Source organism: Dysidea avara, chromosome 10, assembly GCF_963678975.1.
Source record: "Dysidea avara chromosome 10, odDysAvar1.4, whole genome shotgun sequence".
Classification (NCBI taxonomy): Eukaryota; Metazoa; Porifera; class Demospongiae; order Dictyoceratida; family Dysideidae; genus Dysidea; species Dysidea avara.
The window spans coordinates 21,052,858-21,072,181 of NC_089281.1; the positions used below are offsets into that span (position 1 = coordinate 21,052,858).

The 19,324-nt window shown below is 37.2% G+C and overlaps 3 protein-coding genes across 3 annotated transcripts in view; 1 reads left to right on the forward strand and 2 right to left on the reverse strand.

Annotated features, from left to right (window-relative positions):
- Positions 1 to 6: 6 nt before the first annotated feature.
- The window catches only part of LOC136236844 (protein NLRC5-like), a 53,433-nt gene continuing 34,115 nt past the window's right edge, over positions 7 to 19,324 (reverse strand). The window contains exons 5-6 of the mRNA XM_066027076.1: positions 15,380 to 15,469; positions 7 to 5,282 (exon numbers count right to left, since the gene is read on the reverse strand). Coding sequence (XP_065883148.1) covers positions 22 to 5,282; positions 15,380 to 15,469 — 5,351 coding nt within the window. The 3' untranslated portion in view covers positions 7 to 21. The remainder of the gene's footprint in view (positions 5,283 to 15,379; positions 15,470 to 19,324) is intronic.
- On the forward strand, positions 9,278 to 12,520 carry LOC136268656 (uncharacterized). The gene is made up of 6 exons (XM_066064051.1): positions 9,278 to 9,654; positions 9,703 to 9,834; positions 10,255 to 10,931; positions 10,983 to 11,085; positions 11,139 to 11,444; positions 11,490 to 12,520. Exons 1-6 carry the CDS (start codon positions 9,595 to 9,597, stop codon positions 12,456 to 12,458), a joined length of 2,247 nt encoding a protein of 748 aa, XP_065920123.1. The 5' UTR covers positions 9,278 to 9,594; the 3' UTR covers positions 12,459 to 12,520.
- On the reverse strand, positions 12,417 to 14,206 carry LOC136268657 (ATP-dependent DNA helicase Q1-like). The gene is made up of 3 exons (XM_066064052.1): positions 13,743 to 14,206; positions 13,411 to 13,693; positions 12,417 to 13,362 (listed from the first exon to the last, which is right to left on the reverse strand). The coding sequence occupies exons 1-3, from the start codon at positions 13,951 to 13,953 to the stop codon at positions 12,534 to 12,536; spliced, it is 1,323 nt and encodes a 440-aa protein (XP_065920124.1). The 5' UTR covers positions 13,954 to 14,206; the 3' UTR covers positions 12,417 to 12,533.

Consider the following 19,324-nt stretch of genomic DNA (forward strand, 5'->3'; position numbering starts at 1 on the left):
TGTATCTACCAAAATACTGTACTATTTTGACACTAATACTACACCATATTCTAAACTCTTGTTTACTTTAATGGCTTCAGCCAATCTCATTCCTCCTTTACTATGAATGCTATTGTACCGCATATTGAGTTCTTTTAGTGAATTATTATTTTTTAGACAGTCTCCTATGGCAACTGCTCCATCATCAGATATATCATTGAATGAAATATCAAATTTTTCTAAACTCTTGTTTACTTTAATGGCTTCAGCCAATTTTATTCCTCCTTTACTATGAATGCTATTGTACCGCATATTGAGTTCTTTTAGTGAATTATTATTTTTTAGACAGTCTCCTATGGCAACTGCTCCATCATCAGATATATCATTGAATGAAATATCAAATTTTTCTAAACTCTTGTTTACTTTAATGGCTTCAGCCAATTTTATTCCTCCTTTACTATGAATTTTATTGTACTCCATATTGAGTTCTTTTAGTGAATTATTATTTTTTAGACAGTCTCCTATGGCAACTGCTCCATCATCAGATATATCATTGAATGAAATATCAAGTTTTTCTAAACTCTTGTTTACTTTAATGGCTTCAGCCAATTTTATTCCTCCTTTACTATGAATTTTATTGCACCCCATATTGAGTTCTTTTAGTGAATTATTATTTTTTAGACAGTCTCCTATGGCAACTGCTCCATCATCAGATATATCATTAACTGAAATATCAAGTTTTTCTAAACTCTTGTTTACTTTAATGGCTTCAGCCAATTTTATTCCTCCTTTACTATGAATTTTATTGCACCCCATATTGAGTTCTTTTAGTGAATTATTATTTTTTAGACAGTCTCCTATGGCAACTGCTCCATCATCAGATATATCAATAGATGAAATATCAAGTTTTTCTAAACTCTTGTTTACTTTAATGGCTTCAGCCAATTTTATTCCTCCTTTACTATGAATTTTATTGTACCGCATATTGAGTTCTTTTAGTGAATTATTATTTTTTAGACAGTCTCCTATGGCAACTGCTCCATCATCAGATATATCATTAACTGAAATATCAAGTTTTTCTAAACTCTTGTTTACTTTAATGGCTTCAGCCAATTTTATTCCTCCTTTACTATAAATTTTATTGTACCCCATATTGAGTTCTTTTAGTGAATTATTATTTTTTAGACAGTCTCCTATGGCAACTGCTCCATCATCAGATATATCATTATGTGAAATATCAAGTTTTTCTAAACTCTTGTTTACTTTAATGGCTTCAGCCAATTTTATTCCTCCTTTACTATGAATTTTATTGTACTCCATATTGAGTTCTTTTAGTGAATTATTATTTTTTAGACAGTCTCCTATGGCAACTGCTCCATCATCAGATATATCATTAACTGAAATATCAAGTTTTTCTAAACTCTTGTTTACTTTAATGGCTTCAGCCAATTTTATTCCTCCTTTACTATGAATTTTATTGGACCGCATATCAAGTTCTTTTAGTGAATTATTATTTTTTAGACAGTCTCCTATGGCAACTGCTCCATCATCAGATATATCATTATGTAAAATATCAAGTTTTTCTAAACTCTTGTTTACTTTAATGGCTTCAGCCAATTTTATTCCTCCTTTACTATGAATGTTATTGCACCCCATATTGAGTTCTTTTAGTGAATTATTATTTTTTAGACAGTCTCCTATGGCAACTGCTCCATCATCAGATATATCATTGAATGAAATATCAAGTTTTTCTAAACTCTTGTTTACTTTAATGGCTTCAGCCAATTTTATTCCTCCTTTACTATGAATGTTGCTGTGACTCATGTTGAGTTCTTTTAATGAATTATTAATTTTCAAACATTCACCCATAGTTACTACAACATCATCAGGTAAATGGTTATTTGAAATGTCAAGTTTATGTAAAGTTTTGTTTACTGCAATGGCTTCAGCAAATGTTTCAAAGTACGACCTATACTTAATCCCAGTTAACTTTTCAGACAAATTCATTTCTTGTAGTACTGTATCTTCCTTAATACAGCTGTTTAGAAGTTTTATCCTAAACCGAACACTTGCTATTTTCTTGATAGGCCAGATGTCTTCTTTGATATCATCAATATCAAAAGTATATACATCTTCGTGATCACCACTTGTTTTGTATAACAAACATTTTGTTGTCATAAAACAACTGTCACCATCAGTCAATATTATCTTATTCCAAGACGCATAAATATTAGATATAGTTATGCAGTGCAAACTTCTATTAATACACTGCTGGATTTCTGTAAAGTCAGACTTTGTAACATCATTATATGTTGTCTTGAGAAATTGTAATGAGCTGTTTGACACTTCTATAATAGACATTAATCCATTAATACCAATGCAGTTTTTAGATATATCAAGTTGTAGTAGTGATGAATTAGATTTAACAGCTTTAGCTATTTGTATTGCTCCTTCATCAGTTATTTCATTAAGTGAAATATTAAGATCTGATAGAGAACTAATATGGTTGAGACAATTACTAATATCCAGTGCTCCATCATCAGACAACCTATTATTTGAAATGTCAAGTTTCTGCAGTACATTGTAAATAATTTTCAATTCTTTTGTTCCTGTACTAGTAATATTATTATTGGACACGTTCAATACTTGTAGTGTTGTATTGTTCCTAAGCCACCTACTAATAGCTAACATACCATCATCACCTATGGTATTGCTTGAAATGTCAAGGTTTTGCAGCATGCTTTTGACATCATCAAACTCTCTTGTTCCTGTATTAGTTATATGATTACTGGACACATTCAATGCTTGCAGTGTTGCAGTATTCTTGAGCCAGTTAGTAATGGCTAACATACCATCATCACTTATGTTGTTATTTGAAATGTTTAGTTTCTGCAATACATTACTTACCTGTAAAGCTTCAACAACATTTTTTGCTTCTATATAAGACAAGTGAGTACCTGATATATTAAGATCTTGTAATGAGGTATTACCCTCGAGACTATCGCAAATAGCTGCCAATCCATTATCAGATATAATATTATCAGAAATATCAAGTTTTTGTAATGTTTTGTTATTACACAAACCGAGTGCTAGTAGTAGAATTTCATTGTCTTCACTGAGGTTATGAGACATGTTTAATGAAACACCTGTAGGATCACTTGGTTTGTCCCATAAAATATTTATATCTATCACTTTAGTACTAGTCGTACTATGAGGTGACATTGTTGTATGAAGAAGAACATTTGTGATTTTTTTGATTTCTTTACTATTAACTTTACCACATGGCAAATTAAGTGTATTTAGTGTCTGATTACTAAAGAAACTCGTTTTTATCACCTTAATTCCAACTCCTCCAATATTACATATGGTAATTGACAGCAATGCTGGATTTGTTTGTAAACTACTTTGTATATTACCAACGTGATTTTCCATTCCATAGTCTCCACACAATGTTAAACTATCAAGACTACATTGTCTGATGATCACACAATACACACCCCATGGGGAACAGTCATTTCCACTGAAGTCAACATACTCCAGTGATGAGGTTGTTTCTACACTGTCAATAATAAATTGTTCCAAAATGCTTATTCCAATATCTCCAAGGTGACAATCTTTCAATTCTAGAACTTTTAACTGAATTGAAGAATGAGACAAGAAGGATGTTAATGATGAAATGTGATTTGGAAGTAATGTTACAGTAACAATACTAACTTTACCATCCTTAAACATTGATGAAATCATATTGGGCAGGTCTGTTTTGCTCTTAGCCTCCATGTAACACTGAAATACATGTAAACGTTTTCGTTTGTCTCTTTGAATAGAATCTGATACTCTCACACCATCTTTTCTTTTATACATTTTTCCTTGGGTGATGAACTGAACAAATTGGTCTGAGTTGATTCCATTAATGCCAACATACATCATCCACATAAAGTTAAAATGATCATCCCAAAATGTCTTATTCATCAGTGATGACTGTTCCTCACCTGTGAGGGTAGAAATGTAGTATGCAGCTAAATATTCTTGCATGGTATAGTGAAGAAAGTTAAATGAGGTGGTTGTTCCTGCTCCTTCTTGAGGATAGTGTTCTACAGCTTGTAGTAAACCAAACATGTTAATAGCTCCTGGTACATAATTAATATCTGGACACACTTCTTTAATCTCGTCAAAAGTAAACACTAACTGATTTTCCTGTAAACCTTTATAAGCAAGCTGTGACAATTTTAAAACAGTATCAAGTACAGGTTTAGGTATATCTACTAACTTGTACACCACACCATGTGGAATTAGATTTTGTTTCTGTTTCAGAAATCGATAGATGGTATGGACAATAAAGGATTCATTCATATCAGTTAGTGTTTCAGGTAGACTACCCTGCTGGAACAGATACAAGAGCACTGCTAAGTGAAGAGGAATGTAACAAAATCCATTAATTGTGGGTTGACGCCTTAGATATTTGTGAAGTTTTGTTACTTTTTCAGGTGAATCTTGCAGTGACTGTGAAATATACTTTTCTCGTTCTTCCTTAGCAAATCCAAGAATATCGATTCTTCTATCAACCTGATCATGTAGAAACATTGTAGCACTTGGTCTGGAAGTTACAACTACTACGGCTTTAGTTAAAACGTTGCCAGTAATGAGGTCTACAATAAACGAACTCTGTCGTAGTGAGGCTGGATATTCATCAAACCCATCAATCACAAAAGCCACATTCTGCCCAAAATAATCCTTTAGATACTCACTCACAGTAGAGGCAGAGTTAACAGAGATGTAAAGTTGAAGAAGTTGTTCAACAGATTCTACTGCTTGTAGTCTTGGATCTCTAAGGTAAATTAAAAATAGTAGATCGATTTCTAATAGTATGTCACCAATGGCCCAACGATATGCTATTTCTTTTGCTAATACAGTTTTTCCTATTCCCGGTGCGCCCTCTATCAGTATGTGTTTAGGGTGTTCAATAGAACTACTACTTGTATCTGTATTAGCTCCACATGCAGGATCTGGGATAAATATGTCAACAATATCCTTTGTCACCCTGGAATGATCAAAACATGTTTTCTTTGTAGGAGGAGGTTCAAAATGTGATGAAACTAATTCATCTACACCAGAAGAACCTTCTCTGTGACGTTTAGCTATTTCAAATAATTCTTGTTGTGTTCGTCCACTTCTGTAGTGCATAAGCGCAACACTAACAATTGATTTAGGTTGGTTGGGTGGCCATTGTGCTCCAACAGGTCTATATCTTGTCTTCTTGTACATGTCAGATAAATTGTTATACAGATTATCAACTATTGCTGGCTCTGTAGATACAAACAGATTAGTGATAATTTTTTGATACATACACAAATGTGACTATTGTGCATGTCTAGTTGTGAGCTTCACACTTATACATACACGGTTTCACAGGTTTAGTTTTATTGTTGCAGTTAGTTTAAATACGCATTTTATATACCATAACAAGAATTTAGCAATTGCCTTTGATTGCTAAATTTTGTGATGCTACAGTGGCACTGAACTGATTAAGGATATTCGTACAAAGTTAATTGGACAGCATGCACGTGGTCATGTATGAACAAATGCGAAAACCTATAGACCAAGTGAAGCACTCGCAGTGAACTAACAGAAAAGTCTATCAGACCGTCAAGCTGATGTTAATCACACTTTAATTAAATACATTAACAGACCAGCTGCCATCGCATGATTACTGTTTACATGGAGAGCACCCTGACTAGCCATACAGTTTCCTTTCTCACTAAAAAAACTTCAAAATTATGCACCACAGACTATCCAAATTTGGTACAGTCATCAGGAAGGCATTGCACTACAATAGTACACTTTAATTGTTGCTTTAATAGGGTTGTTAGCCAATGTTGTACGTTTTCACTACTTTCCTTCTTGTTGTCAGTAAAACAGAAAGTGTAGAATTGTTCTACAAGGTGAGAAATGGTTGAAACCTCAGTGTCTAAGCAATATACATTGTTCATTGGCCAAGTAATTTAAAAACTGACTTGGAACTTCAGAGCTGTACAGGTGTGAAAAAAGGCGAGTCATTTTATGAAACTTTTAATGCTAAATTAAAGCATCACAGGTTATCACAAAAGCTTTTAAGTCATAAATTAAGTATGCACCTATCAACCCCAAGTAAGGACTATGTGGGGATTAGGTGAGGATTTGACAACTTGTAAGAGCAAAAGTCACTCTACTTGGGTGTAACCAGTTGTTTAATTCCCTACCGATACCCCACTATTCCCCACCGCAATTTACTAGCAATTCACCTCATGTTTACAAGCATGTGGCCTGCACACAAGCCTGTACTCATTCTCCAATTTAAAGCATGGAGTCAAAAGCCAAATCCCTCTACAACTCCCCTACTTAGCCCATACTGGGGGTACTGGGGGTTACAAATGATTGCTACATAAGTTGTACACTAGCAAAGTTTTGGGCCACCCTATTATATAGAATAGCTCAATAAAGGTGTGAGTTGTAACAAGTTTGTTTTGTGCAGCTGGACTTAATTGGTTCAGTGCCACTTAAAAAGTATTTGTTTCATTTTAAACACTACCTTGTCTTCCTATACATAGATAAATAAATCATCGTGTGTGACCGGATCTGAAAAACCCCATATGTTAGCAGATTTTTCAAATTCCATTTTATTACATTAGATAGCCAAAGGGATGGTCAACCAAATTTCCAGCTCTAGAAGCCAAGAACTTTCAAAGTTACAGTGCTACAAAGTGGCAACAGCAGAAAAATTGATTTGCACAGTAACAATACAGAAAATAAACTACTACAGGCGCATAATCAAGACACACAGTAGTGTGTCGTGCGGCCAAGAAAGCCGGTGACCACACCGTGAGTATATTTACAGGAAGAAAGAAAACAGCTTTTTCACGCATGCATAGCTCCATGGCCCCTTCTCCAAAGCACACCATTTTTGCATTATAGCTGTCCCCCAGGTAGGGTACACTACACAGAAAATTTGCTTAAATTCACAACAGCCATTTGCGAGATATAGGCGTCCAAAGTTTCATTTTAATTTCTTCGTTTTTTTCTTCTTCTTATGCTGTACGGGGGGGGGGGGGGGCTATGGGGGCTTTGATTTCTTTTCACACACTTTGCAAAAATTGCTATAAAATGCAAACGTGTAACTCGATTGCTTCGATCTTTGGCACAAATGAAGAACGTGTAACGGTGGATTCACATACCAAGTTTGTTGTAAGTCTGAGTAATATTCAAGGAATTATGGACGTTTATTCACGTAAAAACAGATCAAACTTCTGTCACGGCTACAGGGTAAACCAAGTATAGAAACAACTTGAAAATTGGTGTGTAGATAGGCTGATCATCGTAGTAGTGCCTTTTGATAGTTTGAATAGCAATAGAGTTATAGAGACAAAGTTATAAAGCAAAAACTAAGCAAGTGTAAAATCGCGGGATCGAGATACTCTAATAGAGCAGTCACCACGGGGTAAAAAAGGTGTGCAAAAAATGTCGAAAAAGCTCTCACCAGAGTTTGAACCAGGGACTTCCATACCTAACACCTGCATCCTTAACCACTGAACCACTGCTACCTTGACTGATCACCTCACTTAATTTCTGCTTTATAAATGAAATTTCTAGTTGAAACCTGCTTATAATCAAACGTTTGTAATTTCATAGATCTACCAATAGAAGTTCTAGACTGTTCTAGAACATTCTATGTATGTTCTATTAGAAGTCCTCAAAAAAAATGTGCACTCTATTAGAGTATTACAATAATATTATCAAATATTGAATTAAACCATGCAATGAAATACATTTATAAGTCTGTCTTCAATAATCATCATTGTATCTACATAGAAAAGAAGAAATGTGAGTAAAAACAAACCTCAAAGTCAGCCATAGGCTGGTTTTGGGGCCTTATAAAGTACAAAAAGGAGTGAAATCCACACAATGGATTAAACAATCATAACTTACGAACGCAGTCTTCTACCAAGTTACACCATCAGGTTTTCCATGAATAGGCGAATCTATTACTGGGTAAGTTTTGTCTTCCAGGGCCTTCCTACAATTAGAGCCAAGGCGAAAAAATGAGAAAAAACTATAGTGAACGGCTAGTCCAATGCTAGGCAGACTAACACTTATATCTTCCTCCTCCTTGAGAGTACTGATACAAACAAAGATTTTGGAACTCCTCTTGCTTTGGGGATGCTACCAAGCAAGAGGAGTTGGATGCTACGATGCTACCAAGGTTTATTGTGTTATTACATTTCTACATAGTGAAACAAGCGCTTAACAATTTATGGAATTTTTTTGACTTTGTAGATATTCCACCTTTTGCGCTTAGGGTAAATTTAGCCTTGCGCAAACATATGGGATCCTTGCAGATCCATAGAAAAGTTTTTCAGTGGTTTAGAATCTAAGAATAAAAAACCTTCCTGCAACAAGTACGCAATTTAGTCTCGCGTTGCCAGACCCTAATTCTCCGCACGGCGCTTATCGATTGGAAATTATAAGCGCCTGCTCCGAAGGGTCTGGTGACTCTACAATAGACTATCCGTGTTCAGACTTCACCAGCGGCATGGTTGGTGTTGATTGGTTGTGGGTCCACACTGAAGAGGCGTTAATGGAGACTATGTGTCGTCATCGAATTGTAAGGGCTGCTTTCAACGTAGATTTGGCGCGCAATCCAGTCCCGGAATCAAAGGATGGAGCGTTGCTGCCTTTGTCTGTCGCTTGTGACGGACAGTACATCCAAAAGCAAGCGAAGAAAGCTTTACAATGTCAGCTGTGCCGAGTACAAGGTTGTACTTGAAAGACTGAGTCTACAATGTGCCAAGCGTCCATTTTCTTCCTACCAAGAAACTAGCAATCGTGATGCGTACCTATGCCATCGCTGCGTTGATGAAGTCAAGTCGATTGATAAGTTAGAGAGGGCTTTGCAAACGAAAACACAGAAGGTTTTGGACAAGCTAAACCGCTTGACTGTACTTCCTCAATCAACACAAGTGACAATAGGACACAAGAGGCCTATTGTAGCTTCTACAAGCAGCAATCCATCAATGCTTGAGCGACAAAAGAGACCAAGTGTAATTCCACCTCAACAAACTTCTAGTGCCACCAATCCTGGTCAGCCTAACCATCAATCAAGTTCACAAATTGATCTCTCTGTAAGTTACAGTTTAGTTCAATAGATTTTGATAAATAGTTTGTTAAATGCATTAATGATACTGATATTATGTACTGCAGGTAGTGATAGATTATCAATCTGGACCACGTCGCTACAAGATAACAGACCCTCTGCGTAAGAGCTATATTAGAAAACTGACGTTTAAAAGATACAAGAAACTTGCTGGTCTCTTAGTCAATTCAAGCACTACAGCTAAATGCTTCCGTGATTCCTTTGGAAGAAAGGTCTGCAGTGAGCTGGCAGATATTTGCAGTAAGAAGGCCGATTCACTCTTACGAGATGTCAATGAAGCAGTGAAGCAGTTCAGCTGGGAGACAGTGTGGTTAGAGTTTGAGCGAAGGCTACCTACATTGGTTGGCTTGCTCCAGTTAATATTGCCATCTTCTAGCAAAGCAGTTTTGTGCTTTATTATTGGAATTATTCTGAAGAATAGATCACCACACATGGCTCTCATCCAACGAGCAGTGTCAGTTATGTTGTATGCCCATGGTGCTGGCAAACAGGTACACAGGTACTTTTAATCAATTTTGTGGTAACGACTTCATACATAGGTTTACAAGAGCTTGCAGCCACTAATGGTATGTCTTTCTCACAAGAGAACAATTGCACTTGTCAATCGGCTATCAGAGGACCATGACGCAGATGTTTTATTTTGGGCAGAAGATTTGAAGAGGTTTATCGAGGTAAGTATGTATTGTTAAGGGCCAGACCATTCTTTTTTTTTATTTGGTTCGGTTTGAGTACCCACACTTGTTCTCAAGATCCCAGTTGTGGCCGGGATATTTTTTATACTCTGTTACTACAATCAATGTAAAAATTACAAAATCATAGCGTTCCTGTTTTTCATTGAAAGTTTGAAATCTGTCTCTTCAATTTAATACTCACGCATAGAATTAATCTCGACCACAACCAGGATCTTGAGAATGAATGTTGGTAATGAACTACTTTCCAAAAGAAGAAAATGGTTAGGTCATGTGAGACTGGTCGGTTTCCTTGATTAAATAACTTAAGTTTACCACATTGCTAATTTTTTTGTGTGAGCTCCTTATAACAACTATGTGTTTAAGGACACATCGTACTCTTTGTTATTCATTATCATTCAGGAGCAGCCAGTACACCATGACATTTTAATAGCTGGTGATGAGATTGACATGGATCAATTCGAATCTCCTGCCCAAGACGAGGATTTTGTGATTGATAGCAACCCAATAAACAGCAGCTCATCAACATCGAGCAGTGACGATGATGTGCCCACAGATGATAGTGAATCATCAGTCATGGGTTCACCAATTGATAGGTCATACACTGTACAAGAGACATCAATGAGTGAGCTGGAGGCTTCCTTTATACCACCACCGCACAGTCCAATCAGGCTTTCAGATGAAGACTGTACCTCTCCTCGACAAACCGAGGAAGTGTATCCTACTGCTGCGGAAAACAGTGTCGATCAACAGATGGTGACAAACTATACTCTTCGAGATGTCCCTGCAAACGATATCACTTGTACTCCCACTCTTAATCCGGGAAACCAGTCTCATTGGTCTGGGTTTAAAATAGTCATTGACAATGTGGATAAAAACTTTCGACCCAGATATCAACGAGTTGACCACCAAACTAAATCTTTGCACTGTGTCCACATGTATGCTTCCAAAGACCGAATTGACTTTTCATCGTTTTCTAACTCTAAGCCGGAACAAGTTAGTGTGACACCAGAGGACATTTTGCCAAATTACAGTGATTTTTCTGGTATAAAGGAGCACTTTAAAGTACTTGTTTCAAGGTTTGCGTCTTTGTATGTTACAAAAAATGTTTATGTTGCTTGAATCACTAGGGTGCTTGTGCAGCGTTTGGAACAATTTTCATCCCAGAAGAGAGATGTTCAGTGGCACTTACCTAGTGCATACAGCAACGAGATGTCAATGAAATCCACCGTAGTACGTTCATCCCAGTTTACTGTTACAGGGTGTTTATTGTCCATATCGTTCAGGTACCACTTGGCATAATTGATCAGAATGAAAACAGAGTTGACGAGATGGCTGAAATATTGGACCGGTTACACAAATACGTCCCTGCTAAGTCGTATGAAGTTACTACACACTTGATTGATGAGGGAGAAGAGTTAGTACACAGAGGATACAACTTTCATCAGATTGCGTGCACAGGTGATCAACTGACAGTAGCCCGTCAGCGTACTGCCAAAGCTGTACGGCACCATTCCGAAGATGAACTAGATCGATTAGAAGGATTGGTTCCATCTGTTGAAGATTGGCATACCAAGCAATTGCTCGTGAAGGTAAAGTTGTGAACACTTTTGTAAGACTTGTATAATTTTATGTAGGTGATATGGAAGTGGCTATATTCGAAGCAGTCATCGACTGAAATAGGAACTCTCTACCAGCTCAAAAACACAATAAACAGAACAAACGTCCCTTCAGATCCCAAAGACAACCTCAATGCTTGTGAAGACTTCTTGGGAGTGGTTTTAGAAGCACACATTGTGGCTGCTGCAAAAACCCTTTTATCATCTACCGAGTATGAGTCTGTCTTTGGTTTAGCCGCATCGATAGTTGATAGCTTTCTTCAGATTGATTTGCCCAATACACAGCCATCTCAAACACAGCAGCCGGGTAGATCAAGACGTCGTGGAACCAGACAACAACCTGTACCAGTTGATGGCGTTCACATTTACGGAACTGATGTCTTAACACTGGGACTCTTGTGGTTGGGATTTAGTGATGCAATTAAGGAAGGTGATGGGGATAAAGTCTTTGTATACTGGAAGTTTCTTCTGTTAGTCTTTAAGAGTGGAGGATGTCGCAACTACTCTATTGAGGCTGTTAAACTGCTTTATCAGACACACACCTTGTCTCCCAGGTTAGCAGCTCAATTGAAGTGGGGAAGGTTTATTAATACGCACGGAAGGCAGGGATGCAATATTTCAGGAGATTTATATTTGGAGCACCTGAATAATAGACTAAAAGGAACTTTGTGTAATCTTGGACCCAACAATAAAACTGATACTATTCAGCGGGCGGCTAAGACTGTTGGTGTGGTGAGCAAGGTGTGCCAACAATTTGAAAAGGAGACGTGTACTGTTAAAGACAGTGATAATCACAAACGCAAGCCATATACACAGGATTTTAACTTGATCTTAGCAATTCTCGAGGAAAAGGATGTGTTCTCAAACAAGCCAAACAGGGCACACAAGAGTTTTGCTCTGCCACAAGGACACATGCAAGGTTTTAACGATGATAAGATTCATAAATGGCTACAAGATAAAATTGAAAGTGTCAAGAAATATTATTAAATTATATTGTTTGTAATTTTTTTTTTTACTCAATCAAATTTTACTCAAAGTATATTACTGTATGACTATAAATTGTTATGATTGATAACGATGCACACAGTCTATACAATCACAATTCTTTGCACAGTTGTCACAGCACTGACATTTTGGTGAGATCTCTCCAACGGTGTCTACGTTGTAAAACAAAAACCTCTTGAACAAAAGATTTCTGCGGCATTGTGAAGCATTAGTGCCGTATGATCTCATCTCTGGTGTTACATCTTTTGGCGGATTCCCATAAAACAAACAAGCTTTGGCTGGTTCTCCATCTCTACCAGCACGGCCAGTCTCTTGAACGTATTCCTCAATAGTGCCTGGAGTACCATAGTGAATTACTTTTCTTATATTAGGACAGTCTATTCCCAAGCTGAAAGCTGTAGTCGCAATAACCACTCTTAATCTACTGGTCATAGAAACGAATGATTCCAGTACTTTCTGCTTCATCTTCCTTTTGGAAGCTCTAGTGAACATGTCAACAAGTCTAAAGCGATGTAATCCCTTTGGATAGCCAATAGGCTCGGTGAAACTTGACCCCATCATTATTTCTAATGTACGATAAATGTCACCACAATCACTGTAACTCCGACAAAAAATAATTGTCTTTGGGTATGACACACGATGTCTCATCAATACAGTGGACAAACGGCGACAGAAATCTTCCAGCTTAGGGAGCTTTGCAGTTGAATACAATATGTTAGGAACATTAGGGGACAATCCAATAACTGCAGGGTCATGAAGAGACAGGCGTTCCTGAACTACCTTCAGGGTATCCAATGTGGCTGTTGCAGTCAAAGCCATAACATTCACCGCAATCAAGCTACGTAACTCTCCAAGTTTAGAAAAATCTGTTCGGAATTTATCACCCCTACAAGGACAGTTATGTAGATGACAGAAAACGAAATGGTAAACTCACCAAGTCTTTACACAATGTGCCTCATCAACGATTAAAGCAACCATTCTTTCTTTGTATGCTTCACTGCGCAGCATATTCCTAAAAGCCTTATTGTGAATAATGCTTTCAGGACTAATAAAAACTATTTCAATATTTCCCTCTAACACTCTCTTGGTCTCCTGCCAATCTATTTGCTGCTCACCAACATATGCAGCATTAATCCCCCTGCTCTGTAGCTTGACTGTTAGGTCCACCTCAAGTGATGTTAAAGGACTTATACAAACAGCCAGGCTGCTATTGCAACCTAGCCAAGATAACCACTTTCACCATTATTTATACACCAAAGATCTTACCTTTTATTCTATTAAAGATTGCAGGAAGCAAAGCAAAGATGATAGATTTACCATATCCAGTTGGCAAAGCTACGAACACATCCCTTCCAGATAAAAACGCTGTAATAGCTTCCATCTGTTTTGGCTTAAGTCTGTTTATCCCCATCTGATGAGCAACATCGTCTATCATACTCTCATTAACAGTGGCGGTAGCTTCTGTACTGGCGGTCATTGCAACGGCGTGTCTCGAAGCGTGTTACTCACTGGATTGCGCGCCAAACCTACGTTGAAAGCAGCCCTTACAATTCGATGACGACACATAGTCTCCATTAACGCCTCTTCAGTGTGGACCCACAACCAATCAACACCAACCATGCCGCTGGTGAAGTCTGAACACGGATAGTCTATTGTAGAGTCACCAGACCCTTCGGAGCAGGCGCTTATAATTTCCAATCGATAAGCGCCGTGCGGAGAATTAGGGTCTGGCAACGCGAGACTATACGCAATTGCAGTGCAGTTACCCTAATAGAGCATTCAGTATAGAAATCACCCTAACAGAGCATTCAGCTTTGTAACAAGTCACACTGTAGAGTGCTCAGCTATGTAACAATTCACCTCGGTCTTACTATTATTCCTTTAATAAAGGAAAAAGACCCAGTGGAAAGCCAGGCAACAACTGACTTTGGGACTAGCAATTACAAACAGAAATAATACCATAGACTCTGGTTGTTAAGCACACATATATAGTAAGCGCATATTACTTGTTAAGTGCATACCTGTTTCTTATACTTAATCATGGTTGATAACCACATATGGATGAACATGAAGTTCCAACATGAGACAAAGCTATACAAGAGAAGAAATGCTAGAGGTAGAGTGGAACCTCAGTTACCCAGACCCTACTTATCCAGATTCTCAGTTTACTGAACTATGAAAATGACTGCTCTATTAGAGTTGTGACTGTTCTATTAGGGTGGTTGATAATACTGATACTTTTAAAAATGTATTTTTAACGGTTATTTATGCACAGTTTCAGAGATATTCAGACTTATCAACCACTCCTGGTCCTAATGGGTTCGGATAACTGAGGTTCCACTGTAGAGTATAGCGTGAAATTTCATGAAGTACAAACGAAGTATGTGCCTTACTATACTTACCAAGCAAAGTGGTCTTCTGTAGTATGCTTTACACGAAGGATTTAGTGCACAAAAAGCTGGGCTCAAAATATTGATACATTTAATGACTGCAATTCACACCATCCCAAGTGAGCGAATCCGTAATAATCACGACAAGGTTTATTTATTAGGCACATGCGCTTAACAATTATATGTTAATCACAACATTTTTTCGTGAGCTCTTTTAGGCTTATGCACCTAACAACTAGACTCTATGGTATCTATACTAAAACAGCTAAGCTGTGAAAAAAGTGTGTGGCACCAAAATCGAAGGTTATACCAAGAGATGTCAATGGCTGCAATGATGTTAATGACAATCACATCATTGCAACTATTTTCTTGGCTGCAATCTTTGATTTTCATTTTAACCCAAACATTTTAGGGACACACCCTTCTATCTCAGCTGTTTTGGCACAGATAGTTGACACATTAGGTACTGCAAAAGTTGCATAAGTTATGGTTGTCAAGATTAAATCATCTTACTAGTAGTAGTGTTATCAGATGTCATCTGATTCTTTACCAAAATATTTTCCACCAGTTTGGCTTGACCAAGTTCCACACCTTCTTCAAGACCTAAAAAATAATAGTAATAAATCTGTTGTCCCTTTGGAAACATAAATTGCCACTTCAAATGGTATCAACATTATGCACACAGGTCAAATACATTTATGACTAGGCTAATGACTAGTGATGTGCGATATTAGGATTTTGGTTTCGGTACGATATCAAATGATAATTGGTAAAATATTGAAATTTTGATACTTTTTCGGTATTTTTTTCTTTTGATTAATTGCATGGGGCAAACATTTATAATTAGCAGCTATGCTTTACAGAATTTGTGATGAAGGTAATAACAAGCCTTGGAAACTGGTAAATGCTTTTTAAAATGGCTAAACTGTACAGAACTGAGCTTCATTTCTACTGTGATTGCACAATCACATACCAAAAGTTGTAAATTTACCAAAATATTACTTAAAATATTGAAAATTGTAGCAAAATATTGACTATACAATAAATATTGATATCAGTTACAAAAATATTGAGATTTGATATGATATCAGTATTGAAAAAATATTGCAATGTCTATAATTTTTTGGTATATTGCACATCACTATACTAATGACCAGCAGAAGTCTTAGGCCAAACCCACAAAAGCAAGTGAAGAATGAGTGGAAGTACTTTCTGAAGGCTAGGTGAATGTTGAGATAACTTAACCAACATTGTATTTATTCATATGTAACACTTTCACACCTCTGATCAAAGGAACTGCCCGGGCTACATTTCATATGTAGCTCAGCTAGCCGGGCTACATACGAAATGTAGACTGGGCTACACCTGGGCAGCAATTATATAGACGTTAAGGCCGAAATCGATGTGGGGATCGATTAATACTCAGTATTCATGAGTTGAATTTTGCTATGAAAACCACTCAGATAGACAGTGTTTGTTATCCTTGCTATCCTACAAGTTGAAAATGTTGTGCTAAGGTGAGAACTAGTGCTATAGCTTATTCACCAATCGTTTCCACACGTTTCCAAATACGGACACACCTCCATCACAAAGTAGCCACTTTGCATGAAGTAATCACTCCACAAACAGGCTTACCTATCTAGGCCTTTAGTAATCTCTGTAATCATTCCATAATCAATTCAATAGCACTGATTAAAACATTAAACTCATGTAACTGAAATTCTCCGTGATATCTCTAGGATTTGTCCATTCATCATAATCGAACATAACCAGAACGGGCTTGGGAGATTGATCAGCCTGATACGGATGGGAAGTGTTACATATTAGCTGTAACACAGGGCATTCAGGCTTTTGCCTGAAATGTATGCTCTCCGTCCTCAGGCCTGTGGCCTCGGGCAGTCAGGCATACATTTCAGGCGAAGCCCTCATGCTCGTGTTACAACTATCACATGGATACTGGTACAAATGTTTGATTCCTCTTTGTTAAAATTTTCTCATTGTCAGACTTGCTGCCACAAACAACATGTACTAGATAGAAATGCTAATCGACATCCTTTAGTCAATGCCGGTGATGTATCCAGACTCTCTGGGTTGGTGGGGCACTGAAGAGCAAGAAAGGTCACAGCCTGCTCACAATGGCACACCTCTACCAACTATACATTATAATTATTGCTGATAAAAATTCCTACTTATAACTGCACAGTTTGCTACACTACTTCTCTGAATAGTGCATGACAAGTGATTGACTGCTCTCTATTAGAGTATCTCGATCTCACATACCAAAATTCTTTTGCCTACCTAGGCCCACCCCCAGATATGCAACTGTTATAATCAAAGCCACATTGCAGAGATAACTCTGTTAATCAACTATTGCCCAGATGCACAATGTATCATACAGTGCAGTAGCACCAATAAGTAAGTACAAGAGTTCATAATAATATATATATTTAGGAGAGTATCCAACGCCTGTATTACCCCTTCAAAACACACTGCATAATAATTGTAACATATTGGAATATTTTAGTATAATTTCAGTAAACTCTAACACATGGCTTCGCCATGAAAGACTTGTTGATAGGCGTTGATATACCAAAGGGAAGACCTGCAAGCACTTCAAGCCCCTTATAGCTCTTGAAGCAAGTTAACACCTTTGGTGATGATGACTATTGCATAACATTATTACACAGTGAGTTTTGAAGGGGCAATACAGCGTTGGATACTCTCCTAAATATATATATTATGTACTCTTGGTAAGTACCTACGACACACTTTGTTTTCATGTCCATCACATGTTAAAGCAGTAGCATATAAATGTTTGGTCAGGCCAATCCTTGAATATGCCTCTCCAGTTTGGTGTGTTCATTCTTCTAAAGATATTTCGCAGCTGGAATCAATTCAAAGACGTGCTGCACGCTGGGTCTGTGGTAGCAGGTGGAATTCTGCTACTAGAAACTGGACTAAATCCTCTGACTCATGTTTGCATCAGCTTAAGTGGCCTACCCTCCACTCTAGGAGATCCTTCAGTTCTATTAGCCTAGCTCATGATATTTTACACAATCGAATTTCAATCCCATTTAACAAGTATTTCCAATTTTCTTTTACAAACACAAGATCTCACCCTCAATCACTTTCCATTCCCTCATCGACCATCAACCCTTATCGTCACTCTTTCTTTGTCAACACTCCTTTTCTGTGGAACTCAATACCTCACAGTATTCTTCAACTGTCGAATCGTGTTGCTTTTCACTCTGCTCTTCGTCGATTTCTTTTTGTGTAGCATCAACTATATGTCTTCAGTTTTGTATAAGCTTTTAATACATCTGTTTAGTGTTTTTTTGTTTGTTTGTTTGTTTGTTTGTTTGTTTGTTTTTTATTCAGTGTACATGTGTGTGTGTTGTTTTGTATGTGCTTTTTGTGAAGGGGAGCACGTTTACAGGCTTAGCCTTTTGTGTACCCTTGTCTTTTGACAAAAAATGGATAATCTAATCTAATCTAATCTATCATAACAGATCGTGTCTTTAAACAATATGGACCAGAAACTAGCTGTACAATATACAACTTGGCAGTATTAGCTCAGTGTGACCTAAAATGGTTCGGATGAGTTGTTTTGAAATATTATACTATTATTTCTACTGACTAACTGATCTGATGCCTTTAGACAATGAAATTTTCACTGGTAGACATCATTTTAACCTGACACTGCATTCACTTTAATGTACAGCAATACCACTTCACATTCAACTATTAGCACTACAAAAAAAACAACAATAGGAGAAGCGCTTCTGCTATCAATCCAATCACCACAAAACATACAGACAGTTTGAGTGCCCCAATTATCAATTACTGAAGTGCTATTATGCTTTGTTTTTCAGTTATGTTAGCCTGTTTCACAGCATTACAAATGAAGAACAGTATGAGAAATACATCTGCAATTAATCCAGTCACCTCGAAAAATATGGAAAATTCCTGTTTGCAAGCATAAGGAAGCCAGCGATACCTCAAATAGACACCTTGGCCTGTCAGCAAAACGAAATGGGATACAAAAGAGGACAAAGGTAAGTCCATGATATGTGCATTGTACGTACAGCAGTATGCCAAAAGGCACAACTCGGGACAAACCGATGTCAAACAGTGAAAAAATTAAGCCTGTAGTCTTATATAGCTATTAAGTTACGCTTGCCTGAAGGCATCAAGCAGTTAGTAGAAAATTTCATTGAATAATTTATTTAAAAATTTGTAACAATCTATTGGAAGCATTTAGGGTCATACTAAAGGCACTTTTTGGCCTGGTTATACGGTAACCTAACCAATACTGCCAAGGTGCCATGATGGTATAGTGAAGCTGGTTTTTAGGTAATATTTTACGCCAAACTTCCATGATTCCTAATATACAGTACTACCATACTGTATGATACATTAGGGAACTACACTTGAATTTAAATTCTTTATAACTTTATG